Consider the following 18,309-nt stretch of genomic DNA (forward strand, 5'->3'; position numbering starts at 1 on the left):
TGATGGACCAGGGACGTTGGGAATTGCAGTATCTTCACTTACTTCCAGAAACCATTGCTATCCGAACAAATGATGCACCTCACCAAATTTTACACACATCTGGAGACTCACAGGCTAAGAACCACTGCTGTAGCTGAAGATCCTGCATTGAGAAGGGAGACTTAATGGCCCTTAAGGCCCCTTCAAAATCTGTTTTCATAGCTGAAATAATTTAGTTGGGAAATGAAAAGGTTAAGGGAAAGCATAAGCCACTTCAGGAATGAAGAGGGCTCACACTTGGCTCTCCTACCCCTTGTTGCTCCATACGCTGCACAGAGGTGTTCCATGTAAGGGTAGTGGAAGAGTTGGGTTAATCTGTACTTAGCTTTGTGCTTCATTGACTTTTTCTGATATTCAAGGTTGAAGCAATTTTAGTAGAAAAACAGACGACTGTCCTACTGCCCTTGATTTTGTCATATGAGCCTGGTGCAATCTATTTATTTGTTCCAATACTTGCCAGATCTTTCTTAGCCATCTGGCCCATAGCCTGTAGATTTAATAAAATAAACTCTGGTTTTGATGATGATGAGGAATAATAATGCTAAATGGACATGCTTTGATGTGTCCAAGGAACCCAAAGGGAGCTTCAGGAATTAGGAAAGAAAGATTTACAAGCTGTGGATATAGGATAACGCAACTGGGGGCCTCATTTGCCCAAACGATGTATCACCAACTAATTCCCTCCTCATTCCATTGTCAGTTCAGAAGGACCCCCAAACTGTGGACCTGTGTCCTCAGGGGGAGTGTAACTCTATTGAGCACAGGTTGCTACCTTATACTCCGATCAGTCACAGGACTGACCTCTTTTTTGTCAGGATTGAGCTTCAGTTTATTAGGCCTCATCCAGCCTATCTCAGCAGCCAGACACTGGTCAAGGATCTGGGGGGCTTCCTTGGAGTCAGACTAGTAAAGTTGAGTGTCATCTGCATAGAGATGGCTTCGAACTCCAAAAACGAGTACCTTGGACCTCTGGATATTTGGTAAGAAGCAGCAATCCACATCTCAGGGTGATGCTGGCTCTTCAAGCAAAGAAAAGAGCAATAGTTCTCTCTAGTTCTTTGATGTTAAATCAACCAGAGGGGTCATTTTTTTTTCTTGGAAACAGAAAAGAAGACAATCGATTTTTTAAATGGCAAAGACCTTAGTGACCTTGAATTGATACTAGACAAGCCATACACCACATGTTCACTGTCTTTGGTTTGCATTTGAGATACAAAGTAGGTTAAAGAGTGGCATCATCTGGGTCCACGCCAGGTGGTCAGGAGATGAACAAACAACCGAGTTCCACTAAACATTAACAAAAACAGAATGGCTATCTGGATCAGCCAATTTTAGTAGAACTGCGCCAGTTGTGCCCGTACACGGGGAAGTCTGATTTGGCCACGGTGGTCCATGCTCTTGTTATATCGAGAGTAGATTACTGCAATGTGCTCTACATGGGGTTGCCCTTGGAGACTGTTCGGAAGCTTCAATTGGTTCAACAGGCGACAGTCAGGTTTCTCACCAGAGCGACATACAGGGAGCGTACAATTCCCCTGTTACACTAGCTCTACTGGCTGCCAGTCTGCTACCGAGCACAATTCAAAGTGCTGGCTTTAGCCTATAAAGCCCTAAACGGTTCCAATCCAGCTTACCTGTCGAAATGTATCTCCCTCTATGAACAATCTTCTGGGGAGGCACTGCTCTCGATCCCATCTGCTTTACAAATGTGGTTGGTATTGATGACGGACATGGCCTTCTCAGTGGTGATTCCTCAGCTCTGGAACTCTCTCCCTAGTAAGATCAGATCTGCGTGCTCCCTCCTGGCCTTTAGAAAAAGGACAAAGACATGGTTATGGAACCAAGCTTTTGACTCATAATGCAGTACAAGAAGCAAATATGGAATACGTGCAATCGTCATTTGGAATGTTTTAGTCTATGAGTTGGATAATGTGATTTCAATGCTTTTATTAGGTGTTTAATTCTTTTATTTCCAGTGTTAAATGTCTTTTTATCTTATCTTATGGTGAATTGTCCTATTGATTTTATATTAGTTATATGTTGTTGATTGAATTTTGGTTTATGTAAGTAAGACTTTGAATTTTGACATTATTTTTGTTCAAACTGTTTTGAGTCCCCCCAGGGGTAAGAAAAGCAGTATATAAATACTGTAAATAAATAAATAAATAAATAAATAAATAAATAAATAAATAAATGTGGTTTTAAAAAAACTTTTGTACAAAGAGGTTTTTTTTTTTAGCTGTACTGTATTTTTATTAATAGACTACTTTGGGCCTCAAGCAGAGGGAACAATATGATGAAAAATTTTTTTTTTAATGTTATTATTTCCAGACATTTTACAATGCTCACAAAATTGAGATACAATGTGATCCCCACATTCCTGGAGTTTGCATGGATATACAAAACCACAGATAATAATGAACCCTATTGAAATGGAAGGATTTTTAGCTGAGGAATACCATAGAATAACTCTAGATTTCTTAGAAAATGCTTCAAGGAGAATATTTTGTCACTGGTACTGGTTTCACAAATATAGGAACTGCACTGCATTTCCATAGATCCTTAAAAACATGGTAAACAGAAGGTTACAGAAGCTCCAGACACTAACATTAGCAATTTTGATTTGAGCCGTATCTGTTGTTCTTAATCTATTGGAGGAATAATGATAGACTTTGATCCTTCGCATAGACCTTTTTGAAGCTATCAAAATCACCCCATCCTATACCATGCAAAGTAGCTCCAAATGCCAACACTGTTCCTTTTCCATCTGTATGAAGAAGCAATTGATACAGTCGCATGAGAAGTTGGGGTCAAAGTTTTTTTGTTTTGTTTTGTGTAACTCTTTTCACAATGAAGACCCTAATTCTTTCAGTGAAGTCATAGACCTCATTCTGGCCCCCAGAGATGTATTTGAGAAAGTCAACATAAATGTTGGAGCCCCCGGTGGCACAGTGGGTTAAACCCCTGTGCCGCAAGACTGAAGACCAACAGGTCACAGGTTTGAATCCGGGGAGAGGCGGATGAGCTCCCTCTATCAGCTCCAGCTCCTCATGCAGGGACATGAGAGAAGCCTCCCACAAGGATGATAAAACATCAAATCATCCGGGCGTCCCCTGGGCAATGTCCTTGCAGACGGCCAATTCTCTCACACCAGAAGCGACTTGCAGTTTCTCAGGTCACTCCTGACACAACCAAAAACCCCCCAAAAAACCAAAACATAAATGTCGTAGAACTGTATGAGAAAGGGAAACACATTTATTTATTTACTATATTTTTGTAAATAAATAAGGCAACACACAACATAAAAACACTTAAAACACATGACTGATTCAGGACTCTGAATTTTCAGTAGATAGAGTAACTGGTGCAGTGATTCGCAACCTGTGTGTTCCCAGATGCTTTGATTGACAACCTCCTGAAATCCCAGCCAGTTTACTAGTTGTTAAGACTTCTGGGAGTTGAAAGCCAAAACATCTGGAGATCCACAGGTTAAGAACTACTTTTTTTTGTCATGTCAGGAGTGACTTGAGAAACTGCAAGTCGCTTCTGGTGTGAGAGAATTGGCCGTCTGCAAGGACGTTGCCCAGGGGATGCCCGGATGATTTGATGTTTTTATAATCCTTGTGGGAGGCTTCTCTCATGTCCCCATATGAGGAGCTGGAGCTGATAGAGGGAGCTCATTCGCCTCTCCCTGGATTCAAACCTGCGACCTGTTGGTCTTCAGTCCTTCCAGCACAGGGGTTTAACCCACTGCACCACCGGGGGCTCCAGTGAGAACTACTGAACTAGTGTTACAGTTTAAGACAGAATAGAAAACAAACTAGATTTTGCTTAGCTATTCTCACTTGCAAGAGGGTAGCAATAAAGCACAGTCTGTTCCAGGACATTTGGTTCATTGCAAGTTATCTGTGCTACCTTGGTCAGTTATAAACAAAATACAAAATACTAATTAAAATAGAAAACAATAAATCTGCACAGAGCAGCAGAACTACATGCTGCAAACAAGACTTCTAATTAGGTCCTGTGAACCTCTGCAAATATTCCTTTTCACAAACATACACACCTGGGCCCAAGCAATGCTCACGCCCTGGAAGGCACCATTCATCCTTTTCAGAGGGTCCTGAATTGATTGTCCTTATAATCAAAACAATCACCAAAAACAGTGGAGAAAATGGCATTGGTTATACCTTGGCTGAGGGGGAAGATGAGGTTTAAGGGCTTCTCTGAATAGGGAAAAGAGAGAAAGAGTTGTGAAACTAGAATATACCCTCCTCCCAACTAGATGCCCTCTAGATCAGAGCATCTTTAATCATTTGACTCAGTACCCTTTTGGCCCAAGACTTTTACATGATCCTGAGTATAAAGGTAAATAAAAAGGTATGTCATAAATACTTTTTAAACTTTAAAAAGCATTAAAATTTTCTTTTATTTCGCTCACAATGAGACAAAATATACCACAGAGCAATACAGAGAAAGAAGGTAGGCATACAGATTCTATAGCTAGCTACATTGGGTACCCAAACAAGGGGAAAATACATTTCACTAAGCATTTACACACCCACACAAAAACATTCATTCATCATCATGCATACATTACCATCTATTTGTGGAAAAGAGACCCAAGATAGGCCAGACTGTGTTCCCTGCAAATCTGCCATTCTGTGAATACACCATCTTTCTCTGTCCCTTGGAAAAGATGGTGGGTGGACCAGACTCCTCCAGTATGCCACAACTTTTGGATTGTTAAGTATCTCTTATATAGCAATATTTCTGCTAATGGTGTTCCAAAAAGTTATAAATGAGTGATAGATGTTATCTAGCATAAACTTGTTGACTCCCATCAGTTCCAGACAGATGTTGGCTCTTCTTATTTTCTGAAATTGGGTTTCCTTCTTGACACAAGGAACCTCTGTTTTGACTTAACTTTAAAGGATCAGTGTTTCTGGCAATGTAAACATGTTTTTTTTCCCACCAAGAATTAATCATTTGTCTCTGGTCATCAATGTCAGCAGTTCAGCAACTTTTCATTACATTTCATGACTTCTTATTTTGTTATTTATTTATTTATTTATTTATTTACAGTATTTATAGTCCTTCCCCCCACCCCACCCCACCCCACCCCAGGGACTCAGGCTGGATTACAATGTACACATACATGGCAAACATTCGATGCCATAGACAAACAACACACATAGGCAAACAGTCAGAGGCTCTTTAACACTCCAACTTTCTTGGCCACCAGGGGAGCTGTCGCTTCACCGTCCATCTGAGACACTGATGAAGTACTTTCTGCATTCCCCGCATGCTTTGCTGGAGATTTGTTTATGGCCTTGTAAATTTGTTAAATTAGCCTCCTCACACATAGGTAGTACCTAAATTTCCTACTTGACAGATGCAACTGTCTTTCGGGTTGCAAAGGTCCCCTGGAGCATCCAGATGATGCTTCAGGGAGAAATGAATGCTTTCTGCACAAAGCAGGAAAACCCTGCTTTGTGTCGGGGTAATTTGTCTGCTGGAAAGACCTGTGTCTTTCACAAGACCTGAGTCTTTCCAGGTGTGGGGGCTGTGTAGATGGGACCTGGGAATCACGTCACATGACTTCTGGTGCCCATCTATACCTCTGTCTTGGGTTTCTTTGGCCTCCTGGAACTCAAGAAACTCAAGACAGATCCCACCCCCTCCCAAACTCCCTTTAAAAGCGTTTAAAAGGGAAAATAACTCACCCAGCTGCCATTTCCCCTTCTCCAGAGTTCTCCTGGCTTGTACCAATGACACACCAAAAGAAGGTGGGGTGGGGGGAGGAGGAGGACTCACCTTGACAAATGAATTTAAGGCTTCTAATGACCTTGTTGGTAGAAAATCCCTAATCAGAGGCTGGGGAGTGAGTACTGGAGGGAGCCTTCCCTTATGAAATAGTTTCTTCATAGCTGACATGATGACAAGATAGGAAAGGTTTAGTGCAACTATATTTGTCTTCCAGCTTCAGCTAGACATGATGGCTCCAAGGCAAATATATTGAATGCTCTGCTTCTGAGATGGAAGAGATATTTGCTCAGCTCTTCCCTAGTTAATAAGTACTGTGGTTGTTTGGTCCAGACGAGATATGGATTTGTAACTGATTGCTTCTGAAGATACAAGGAGTGTTGGTATTGTCAGATCTTAGCAACGAAGACCCAAGGCCACAATGTAACTATAGTCCACACTATAACTCTGCTACTACAAACTTTGCTTTGGTCCCCGAAATAAATTAAAATGTCCAATGTAGAAGAGCTGGTGTATTGAATATGGAGCAGAGCAGTGTATCTGAGACCATCCTAAGAGTAGGTGAGCATTCAATTCCTTTGAGAACAATCATCTTCCATGTAAGGTGGTGGATTGAAGAGAAAATTCCTTTTACCCTTGGAAACTGCTTGCGCAATACTAATTCGTATCTTTTACATCACTACTCAAGGTGAAGAAAAGTTGGAGGCCTGCAATATTATGACATGAACCTCTTTGAATATGTTATTTGACTATTGCAAGCTTAAATTTGAGCACAATGAACCGTAGCCTTCTAATGCTACTGATCTGGAAGCCTGTTTGCATTCTAGTATCACAGTGATCCTTAGATCAAATGAGCCTGAAAGTTTATGATGAAGCCAAAGCTAAAAAAAAAAAGGCATTTAACCAAGAGTTGCTAAGGCATTACTGAATGGTTCACATTTAGGATTCCTACATGTATCCTATTCCAATTCCCATTTAACAGGCAGCATCCACTGTGATTGATGTGAGTTTATTCCTCAGCCGACTGATGTTTCTAGCACCCCACTGCCATGAGTGATCTCTGGTACAAGAAGGAACTATGACATGAGCCTTCCGTGTAGGTATTACATTGGAGATCACTCATGGCAGAGAATTGAGCTATCAGTCAGCTGCTGCCCCATGAATAGGGATTGGAACTGTATTTTGGTTACAGGACTTCCTGTGATATTAAACTCCATAGATGCTCAATTCCAATTATACAAAAAGGTGTAGTTATATGATGTCATTTATATAAAATAACAAGATCAAAATTTATTTTTCAATTTTTATTCTTTTTTAATATTTTCAAGCTGCGGGTGATTCAGTCCATGAATAGAGAGAGCCAACTATACTTCGTAGCTGTGGAATTAAGGCGATTCCAGATGAGAAAATTTCAAAGCATCCTCAATATTCATAAACATTTAACTCTAGATACTTTCATAAAATTGAAGAGTGATTTCTAAGAAAGCATAAAATGCTGGAATTGATCAAAGGCATCCATATTCCCCAGCTGTGATTTTGATAGCAGCCTAGTACCACAAGCTCAAATGTGGAGGTGAAATATGAAAGACATTTCTTTTTTAATCAACCTATATGTAAGAGACTCTTGTGAAGTCTTGGAATGCACGTAGAGGGGAAAATTCCAGGTAGAGGGGAAAAGTGACCTCAGGCTCAACGTGGGATGACGGAGAGCTGGTACGAAGGTGCAATGGTGGCAAAACCACACTCCAGAGGAGTGATGTCAATGTCCTCGGGGGGCACAAGGGACTTCAGATAGAAACTCTGTAGTACAGTGGTGAAGAAAATGAAAAGCTCCATGCGGGCCAATGATTCACCCAGACAGATTCGTTTCCCTGAAAGAAAAATATGAGGATCTGAGAAGATAGGTCTTTGTGATCAAATGCAGCCTGAGATGAAACCAAAAGAGTATTTGGGTTGTAGGTTTTTCAGGCTGTATGGCCATGTTCTAGAAGCATTCTCTCCTGATGTTTTGCCTGCATCTGTGGCAGGCATCCTCAGAGGTTGTGACCTCACAACGTCTAAGGATGCCTGCCACAGATGCAGGCAAAACTTCAGGAGAGAATGCTTCTAGAACATGGCTATACAGCCCGAAAAACCTGTAACAACCCAGTGATTCCGGGCATGAAAGCCTTTGACAATAAAAAGAGGATTTGTTCATAGTATCTTTGGCTTTTTATGGACTTTCCCCCTTCAACCATCAATCTCATGATCTTATATTTCCTCTCATATCATTGCTACTGGTTTCATTGATCATTTAGAGATTCCTAGAGTGTAGTTTCTCTAAATTTCAAGGCATCCCGTCTTATTTCTAAATGTGTCAGGATTCTTACCTATAGAGCTACTTGTAAGTAGGAGTGCTCTTCTTCCTTCATTTTGTTCTCAAAGGAAGCATGAGTATTTTTTGCAACTTCTCCCATTTCAAGAAAGTCCTGAAAACCATTTGAATACCACTTACTCTGTGCAAAATTTGCATACAGAGGTTTTTTTTAATGCAAGAAAGATGGTCTGTGCAGAAAACAACATTTTCTGTACAGAAAATATTGTAGAGAAAATTCTATTGCTTACAAAAAAAACTTTTTGTGTAAGAAAAAAACATTTTCTGCACAGAATATAATATTTTGTGCAGAACATGCCACTAGCTTTGCAGATTTTTTTGCATAAAGAAGCAGAAGAAATGGGCACCATGTTATAAAATCTTGAAATGTAAACAGCCAAGTACATGAGAAAGATCTTAAACCTTATACATTTTTGCATTTTGTTGGAGAATAAAGAGACTCACAGTCACAAGTTGTAAAAGCAAGCATGAGCTATCAAACAAACACAAATATGATTTTTCTTCTCATTGGTGAGTTTAGGGTATTCTACCTGAGGAGAAAGGCACAAAGGCATCATTCTTCTGGAAGCATCCATTCTCATCCAAAAAGTTCTCAGGGTTGAAAACATTGGGGTTTTTAAACATTGTGGGGTCATGCAAGACACTGCTCAGCACCGGGTAGACTATCATCCCCTGGGAAAAGGAAAAAGAAAGAACTATGAGCAAAAGTGCAGTTCCAAAACAGAATACATTGTACCGCATTCTTCCATTTATCCCAATGCTTGCAGTTATCCCACCTTTTCTGCCATGGAACATTTTAGGGTACAATTACGATTTGAAGGCAACACTTGCCTAGGCCTCCCCCATCTGTCCTTGTTACCCCGATATTGTACCTTAGGGATGAAGTATCCTCTGAATTCAGTGTCACAAGTAACCATGTGGGCCACACCCAGAGGTAAGAGATCGCTAAATCTTTGTATCTCATGGATCACAGCATCTGTATAGGGCATCTGGTTCCGGTCTTCAATGTTTGGGATACGATTATGGCCAATCACTCGATCAATTTCATCGTGCACTTTTGCTGTGAAATGTATTCAAAGAAACTCCTTGGGTTTCTAATTCTCAAAGGGAACTGATATTCTATAAATGACAGCAACAACACCTTGCAGGTCTTTCACTGCAACTCTATGGTCAACTTCTGGCAGAGATTGACCATAGAGTCCCACTGGAAAAACTAAAATTCATCAAACCTGCAAATGGGGCTCACTGTATATGATATTAAGAACAATACCTTGCACCTTAGGATATTTCATCAGAAGCAGGAAGCCATATCTCAAGGTGGAACTGACTGTCTCTGTTCCCCCAAAGAACAGACAAAGGGTGGACATCTCCAAGTTCTTGATATCAAATCCATTGCCTGGATTCCCTTTTTCCTGATAACAGAAAAGAATAGGACACGTTATCTATAGTCAGTCCCAGTCAACCACATAGGTTCTTTGGGCTACCTGAGGTTTTTGAGCATTGTTATAAATACTCCTCTTTAAAGCACATTGTAGTTACCCAAGATATGCATCACTAGGGGTGCTTACAACAATTTGGAAAATTTAATTGGTTTGTTGCTTGCAAAGGCCGAGCTCTAGCACAGATAGTTAATTGCCAGAAGCAATAGATCACTGCTGAGCCGAAAGTGGCAAGTTCAAAGCCGAGTCAGATTGAGCAACCAACTGTTAAGGCTAGTTGACTGTCCACCTAAGCAGCTGAAAAACATCTGAGCTGTGAGTAGAGAAATTAGGTACCAGCGGGGAGGTATTTTATGACACCATAGAAATACCAGTGAACAAAGAACAAAGAGGAAATACTATGATCAAAATGACTTGGTGTCATAGTGGATGAAGTGACAGCATCCTCCTGTGGCTGGAATCGAGCATAACCTCCAGGCAATGAAGTTGAAAAATGCCAAAATACCACTATCTGTCTGTCTGTCTGTCTTGTATATCTTAAAATGGCATTGAATGTTTGCCGTGTACATTGTGATCCGTCCTGAGTCCCCTTTGGGGTGAGAAAGCAAAGGAAGTATACAAGGACTCCATGTACACTTCCTCCTTCCCTCCCCATACTTGTGGTAGCAGTGCTCAACCTCTGTTCTGCTGTGCATTCACATTCTGATTGAAAGCAATTATAGTAGGTTAAATATCCCATCTCCCTAAGTGAGAAGGAATATGTCCCTGATTTCAGGAGTATTGGACATTTAATGTAGAGCCCCACCACCTTCATGCACTAACAACGGACCTTTTCTATCTGGATGAGAAAGCAATCGATGAAGTCACGTGGTGAGTTAGAATCAAGGGTCTCTTGGTTCTTCTTCACTCTCCTGGCAATGAAGAGCCTCAGTTCTTCCATCAAGTCATCTAGTTTGTTGAGTGGGACTGGAAAGTACTTCAGGAAGCTGACATATATGTCATAAAGCTGCAGAAAGATAGAAACCATGGTTAGGGAGTTATTTATTTCATATACTTGTACTCGCCCTTCTCACTCCCAAGGGGGGAATCAGGGTGGCCTCACAGCAAACACCATTTGGTGCCATCATAATGATAAGAACAATCAACAAATTCATTAAAACAAAACATTAAATAGTTGTTAAAACACGCCAATTAAAATCCAGGTCCAGGCCAACTCATTGTCACTTCGAAATTGCTTATGTCTTCTTCATACAAGCTGCTGTTCAATGGTCAAATGCAAGGTCCCACAGCCAAGTCTTGAGTTTCCTTCTAAAGGACAGGAGGGAGGTGGGAAGTCTGATGTCTTTGGATAGGGAATTCCACAGACGGGGAGCCACTGTTGAGAAGGCCCTATCTCTCGTCTCCACCAATTGCGTTTGCGACAGCAGTGGAATCGAGAGCAGGTCCTCTCCAGATTATCTTAAACTTCATGATGATTCATAGTAGAAGATATGTTCAGACATGTAGTCTGGGTCAGAACCGTTTAGAGCTTTAAATGTTGAAACCAACACTTGAATTGTGCTTGGAAGTAAATCGGCAACCAGTGGAGCTGGCGTAACAGAGGAGTTGTATGCTCCCTGTATGTCGCTCCAGTGAGTAACCTGGCTGCTGATCATTGAACTAATTGAAACTTCTGGGTAGTCTTCAAAGGCAACCCCACGTAGAGTGCATTGCAGTAGTCTAATTGGGATGTAACAAGAGTGAAGTCTTGTTCCGGATGTCACAGGTGAAGTCGTGGTTATCGGGATGTCACAGGTGAAGTCGTGGTTATGGAGACAGGCTTTCGAAGAATGAGACAATGATCTGGATGGAAGACGGTGTATATTCGATTTTAGTATGACGACTGACCACTGTAGTTTTAAATATATGTGCTTTTAAAATGTTTTATTGTAATGTGTATTTTGATATTTTACCGATTGTATGTGTTTTTATGGTTGGAAACCGGGCTGAGTCCCTCTTATGAGGTGAGAAGCTCGGTATATAAAACTTTGAAATAAATAAATAAATAAAAGAGTGTGGAGCACCATGGCCAAGTCAGACTTCCCAAGGTATGGGCGCAGCTGTCGCACAAGTTTTAATTGTGCACTACAAAAGCTCTCTCGGCCACCGCTGAGACCTGGGGTTCCAGGCTCAGTGATAAATCTAGGATCACTCCCAAGCTACGAACCTGTGTCTTCAGGGGGAGTGTTATCCCGTCAAGTACAGGCTGTAACCCTATGTCCTGTTCGACCTTTCAAAATCTGGGTCCCAAAAGCAAGTTGAATATGACTCGGTTTCCCTCAATAATCAAGATGGATGAATAGAAAGGAACAAGAAATCTGAATCATCACTCAAGTGAGACAATAAAATGTGTATTATAATCAGAAATAAAAACGTATTGCGGGAAGAAGTGGGGGAAAGAGAATGAACACTCATGATGAAAGTGAGGAAGGATAGTGAAAGAAGAAAGTACCTGGATAGGAGATGTGACTAAAAATTCCATATAGGTACAGAAATAGTTGGGAGGAGATGAAATTTGGTAGGTGAGAAGAGAAGAACACCATGATCGATGGTTTTCTAAGCATTTTTAAATTGAACATTACTTCAAAGGAAGTAGCTGAAGGGTACCTGGGCCCAGGTAGAGCTCATTTCCTGGAAAGCATTGTGCATCATCTCCATGAGAGCCTGGAATTCCTTGTCCTCATAATCAAAGCGGTTCCCAAAAACAATGGAGCAAATGATGTTGGAGACTGTACGGCTGAGGAGGGAGCTGGGTTCAAAGGGCTTTTCTGCAGTACAGCAAATGAATGAAGAATCACTTCGGAGAAGGTCCTTTTGTTGTCAAGAATAGGATCCCAATGCACACTTTGTCCACTATATGTTGGACAAAGGAAGCTGTAAACCCTCCTTGCTTTAGTAATTGTAGTACTGTCACTGAACAGAATGAGTCCAGCCTGCCTTTGGAACCTCTCTTACCCTTAGTCTTCTGCAATTCCTCTAGCAGAAATTGGGCCTCCTCTTGGATTTGTTCCTCAATAGATTTTTTTCCCATTCCAAAATGTTTTAAAGTGGTGAGAGAGAAGCGGCGCAGTTGCTTCCATCGTTCTCCATTGGAAAAGACCACCCCTAAGGGAAGTAGGAAAGAAATGACAGGGCAAACAGAAGAAAAAGATGGAACAATTATTGCAAAGACAACTGGGATGGCTCACCATATTGTTGGAAGGTCCGCTCAAGTGTAGGCGTGGTAATCCTTCCACTAAACTCTTCTGCCTTGTCTATCAGAGCTTCCTTCACAGCATCATGTCCACATAAGACCAGAACTGGACGTGATCCAAAATAGACGGTGAAAACAGGGCCATATTTGTCACGAATCTGTAAGGACACAATTCTCTTATTTGGGCATGCATTTTAATGGTGTCCTTGAAATGGAAGGACTTTTCCTCAATTGGGGTCAAGGAGCATATTTCACAGTATACTGACTCTTAATATGGAGTTTTGTTTTCAGTTTAAAACAAGGGCTTGGTCAGAGCAGAACACATCATTTTTCTCCTCCAAATCCCAACTTTCTCAAACATTTGGCCACCAAAGAAACACAATGAAGGAGTACAAAACGTAGACAGTGTGCAACCTTTCCTTCTGAGAGAGTTGTCCAGAACCAAGACATGGTGCAACAAGCAGAAATAGCAATGCCATACTGCTTTCCATGTTTAAATTGGCTTTTTCTATTTAAAAAACTGCTTGGTTACAGATATTTAGATGGTTTTGAATGCAAAATTTGCACATGCACGGACACACACACAAAATAGCATTTCTGCACAACAACAACCTTACTTATATACCTGGAAACAGTTATTTTGTGAATAAAAAATTACCTGAATGAAAACCATTTTATCCACCACTCCCAAAAGAAAATCATGTCCAGAAATCCATTTTTATGTGAAACTAGCCATCCCCTGTCCCATGTTGCTGTGGCACAATCGGTGTATATGTGTTCTGATTGTGTATATATATGTGTGTGTGTATATATTTGTGTATATCTGTGTTTGCGTGTGTTGTATGTGTGTGTGTGCAGTTTTGTGCATGTGTTGTAATTTTTTTGGTTTTTGGCTTTTTAAGTCTCTTCTGCTGTGTTTTTCAGTGTTTTTATGAGTGATGGTCACTTGCTGGCCTGATACATGTCTTGTGTCCAAATTTGGTGTCAATTTGTCCAGTGGTTTTTGATTTATGTTAATCCCACAAATGAACATTACATTATATTGTCGAAGACTTTCATGGCTGGAATCACTCAGTTCTTGTGGGTTTTTTCGGGCTATATGGCCATGTTCTAGAAGCATTTCTCCTGACGTTTCGCCTGCATCTATGGCAAGCTTCCTCAGAGGTGAGGTCTGCTGGAGCTGGGAAAAAAGGGGGTTTATATATCTGTGGAATCTGTGCAATTTTAGAATTATTAAAATTATTAGTATTAAAGTATTAGTATTAGTATTAGAATTATTAGTATTAAAAAATTCTAAAATTGCAACAGCAAAAACAGCAGAGAGAAAAACAGGCAGGGACATCTAATCACCTTTCAAGAAGAGTTTGCTCCAGGCACAGTCAGCCCATTGTATGCTAATCAAGGTGGCCAGTTGAAAGATCCACACCCAGCCCAACTTACAAAAGTCCTTTGTCTCACCCTGGTCATTCCACAGATATATAAACCCCCTTTTTTCCCAGCTCCAGCAGACCTCACCTCTGAGGAAGCTTGCCATAGATGCAGGCGAAACGTCAGGAGAAATGCTTCTAGAACATGGCCATATAGCCCGAAAAAACCCACAAGAACTGAACATTACATTTTTATTTATATAGATCCGTGCTTTTTTGACCAAAATTGGCATTTTTCTTTACAAAAACAGTCTATTTCGGGTGTCCAACACATTGTATTTTCTAAGTGATGGATGAGGAAACAATGCGGTGCATTTTGTGCACCAAAAGATTCTCCAAAGAGCCATATGAGGGTTTCAGGAAAAAAAAATATGTGTGCAACCCATCATCCAATACATACATTTAAACTTTCATACATATTTCTGCACACAATAATTTCCCAAAACAACTGAGAATGTAGAAATATTGGATGACAATACTTCCTTCCTCCACAATAGGGTGAAAACTACAGAAAATAATTGTTCTTGTGATAATTACATCCAAAACGCCCAGAATAAATCCCAGGGACAATCACCGTTTTCAGCAATGCTATTCATATTCAGATTGTATATACCCAAAAGTTAGATGATCTCTTTTTTCACAAAAGTCCAAAAAAAATTTCATACCTTGAGAAGAGATTTTAAGGTTTCTCCTGACTTGATCTGCAGGAAATTCCCGATCAGGGGCAGGGGAGTGGGTCCCGGAGGAAGCTTCCTCTTGTGCAACCGTTTCCTCTTAGATGATAGGAGCAGATAGTAAGAAATGAGGACAACAAGGAGTAAGGCAAATGAAACAGTCCATTCCATCATGCAGGTTGTCTCCTGTCCTTCTCTTTCGGCCAGTTGAAGACACTGTTCCCATCTGAGAGAGCTCCTTTGGTCTTTTTATTGTGGTAGCTAGTCACCGCCTTCTGCGCTTCAGACCTGCATAGATTTGGAGTATAAGTAAACAGTATGGGCAAGTGAGATCCAACCATACTTCCCATTAGTTAACATCCACATTTCATACATGAGTTCCTTCAAAAAAAAAAAAGGGGGGGGAGGGGGTTATAAATAAAGTCTTATAATAATATTAATATTAATAATATTATTAATAATACCCAAATGTGATCAAATTTCTTCAGTTTTACAATTGGTCATTCAATATCTAATTATTTTATATTTTATAATTAAGAATGTAACTTTAAGTGAACATTTACTAAAGCTCGTAGTTATTAAAATCTTAACCCATGGCACAGAATGTGAAGTTATTTTCAGTCATAGAATCATAGAATCATTGAGCTGGAAGAGACGTCATGGGCCATCTATTCCAACCCTCTGCCAAGAAGCAGGAAAATCACGTTCAAAGCACCCCTGCCAGATGGCCATCCAGCCTCTGTTTAAAAACTTCCAAAGAAGGAGCCTCCACCACACTCTGGAGCAGAGAGTTCCACTGCTGAACAGCTTTCAAAGTTAGGAAGTTCTTCCTAATGTTCAGATGGAATCTTCTTTCCTGTAGTTTGACGACATTGTTTCATGTCCTAGTCTCAAGGGCAGCAGAAAGCAAGCTTGCTCCCTCCTCCCTATGACTTCCCCTCACATATTTATACATGGCCCTTACTGTGTCTCTTCTCAGTCTTCTCTTCTGCAGGGTAAATATGCCCAGCTCTTTAAGCCACTCCCCATAGGGCTTGTTCTCCAGATTCATTTTAATCGCCCTCCTCTGGACACCTTCCAGCTTGTCAACATCTCCCTTCAACTGCAGTGCTCAGAATTGGACACAGTGTGATTCCAGGTGTGGTCTGACCAAGGCAGAATAGAGGGGGAGCATGACTTCTCTGGATCTAGGCACTAGACTCCTATTTATGCAGGCCAAAATCCCATTGGCTTTTTCGCCGCCACATCACATTGTTGGCTCATGTTCACCTTCCTGTCTTTTTCACACGTACTGCTGTCGAGCCAGGCACCCCCATTCTGTAACTTTACAATTCATTTTTTCTAAGTGAAGTATATTGCATTTGTCTCTGATGAACTTCATTTTGTTTGTTTTGGCCATTCATCTCTCTAATCTGTTAAGATCATTTTGATTTCAGCTCCTGTCTTCTGGAGTATTGGCTCTCCCTCCCAATTTGGTATCTTCTGCAAACTTGATTATTATGCCTTTTGACCCTTCATCTAAGTCATTAACAAAGACCCTGAACAAGACCGGACCCAGGACGGAACCCTGTTTATGGCATGCCACTCGTCACTTCTTTTCAGGATGAAGAGGAAGCATTGGGGAGAATCATCCTCTGGGTTCATTTGCTTAACCGATTACGGATCCACCTAACTGTAGTTTTGCCTAGCCCGCATTTGACTTGTTTGTTTCTCAAAAGGTCATGGGGACCTTCTGCAAACAAACACAATCTTTTGAGAATGTGTTGTTTTACAACATTCTTCTGTATCTGTGGCATGTAACGCAACCTGATTATGTGAGTCTTCCCTCCCTGCCCCCAAACACACAATCTCTAAATCCTAGCATGTGGATGTGAAGTTGATCCAGGACTCATGACATACAAGGATCTGCTTAATCATACATGTTTTGTTTGAATCAATTAAAATAAAAGTATATTTGTAATCAGTTGTATTATTTCAAAAAGTTTAAAAGAAAGGAAAATGAATGGAAGGATCTCAATGAGATAAAAAAAAAGTCAGAAAAAGACCAAATGCTCATAGGTGGTTATTAAAGAACTGTTTTAGCTTGCACTTTGGTTTTTCTTCCATTCTTGTCTTTCTTGGCATCCATTCTTTTTTGCACTCTGGTGATGCCATGCACTACTATACATATGGGTCAATACCTTGCTGGGGAAATGAAACTTTGATGATGTAACAACATTCTTCTAATATAACCCCCCCCCCCAAAAAAAAACAACCCAGGTCAAGATACAGTCAACCACACCAGCCAAACACATTTTGAGGCACTGCTGAATTGGATTATGTGTTCAGTAGGCCTGGGTAACAACGGAAAAATTTGTTTCTAAAATCGATTAGTTTTTTGGGTTTTTTTGCGTTTCGATATTTAAAAGAATTCCGAAATTTTCCTTTAAAAAAGTTCGATATTTACGAAATTTCGTAAATGGTAAAAAAATTACAAAACAATAACGAAACAATAACGAATCGATTCGTTAATGGCGGCCGCGATCGCGCAATACGCTAAAAAAACTTCTGAAGCTTCCCTCTCCCTCTGTTGTTGACTGTTGGTGTGATATTATAATTTTTTTCACTAATTAAGCAAAAAACAACTATAAAACTTGCCCCAGACATGCGGAAATAATAACGAAACGACCTCAAACCGATAATGAAACGAATACATAACGAAATACGAAGCATTTACGAAACGAATTGAAAAATTGGCATGGCTGCAAGCTTCTAAGGTGGCTTTGGGGGACATTTGTAGTTGATGCAAGAGTGCAAAGGCAGTCAAGGTGGATGGCAAAATTTACAAGGTTGTAATTCTGACATCATTCTTTTTATCTTCTGCAGAAACTTGTCATCTGCTTGGGAAGTGCTTGTGCATCACCAGTGCAGATTCAGCATATCACTTTTCAAAATGAAGTTGAGAGAAGTTGGAGGCCTTCATTACCATGACAAGGCCCCCTAGGAATATGTCGCATGATGATTTATTGCTGTGAGCCTGTGAGCTTCTTTGCATTTTCATGGTCCTTAAATCACGATTGTATAATTAATGTTAATGTTATTGCTTAATTAATGTTATTGTTTTTAATCTAATGTGTATTTATGGTTTTATATTGTTGTTATATTGTGATATTGCGGCATTGAATTGTTGCCAGTGTTAGCCACTCTGAGTCCCCCCCACTGGGGTTGAGAAGGGTAGGGTAGAAATGTTGTAAATAAATAAATGTAAATAAATAAATAGTCTGTTGTGTTATGATGAAGCCAAAACCGAAACAAAAGATATATAGTTTGGCTGAAATTCACTAAGGCAGTTAACCTACTGTTATGTATTCATGGTTATTTC

The 18,309-nt window shown here is 40.4% G+C and overlaps 1 protein-coding gene across 1 annotated transcript; it reads right to left on the bottom strand.

Annotated features, from left to right (window-relative positions):
* Positions 1-7,140: 7,140 nt before the first annotated feature.
* LOC137094918 (cytochrome P450 2G1-like) lies at positions 7,141-15,226 on the bottom strand. The gene is made up of 9 exons (XM_067460911.1): positions 14,940-15,226; positions 12,843-13,005; positions 12,610-12,759; positions 12,262-12,422; positions 10,445-10,621; positions 9,447-9,588; positions 9,049-9,236; positions 8,707-8,848; positions 7,141-7,673 (listed from the first exon to the last, which is right to left on the bottom strand). Exons 1-9 carry the CDS (start codon positions 15,120-15,122, stop codon positions 7,492-7,494), a joined length of 1,488 nt encoding a protein of 495 aa, XP_067317012.1. The 5' UTR covers positions 15,123-15,226; the 3' UTR covers positions 7,141-7,491.
* Between the last annotated feature and the right edge of the window lie 3,083 nt (positions 15,227-18,309).

This window comes from Anolis sagrei, chromosome X (genome assembly GCF_037176765.1).
Source record: "Anolis sagrei isolate rAnoSag1 chromosome X, rAnoSag1.mat, whole genome shotgun sequence".
Classification (NCBI taxonomy): Eukaryota; Metazoa; Chordata; class Lepidosauria; order Squamata; family Dactyloidae; genus Anolis; species Anolis sagrei.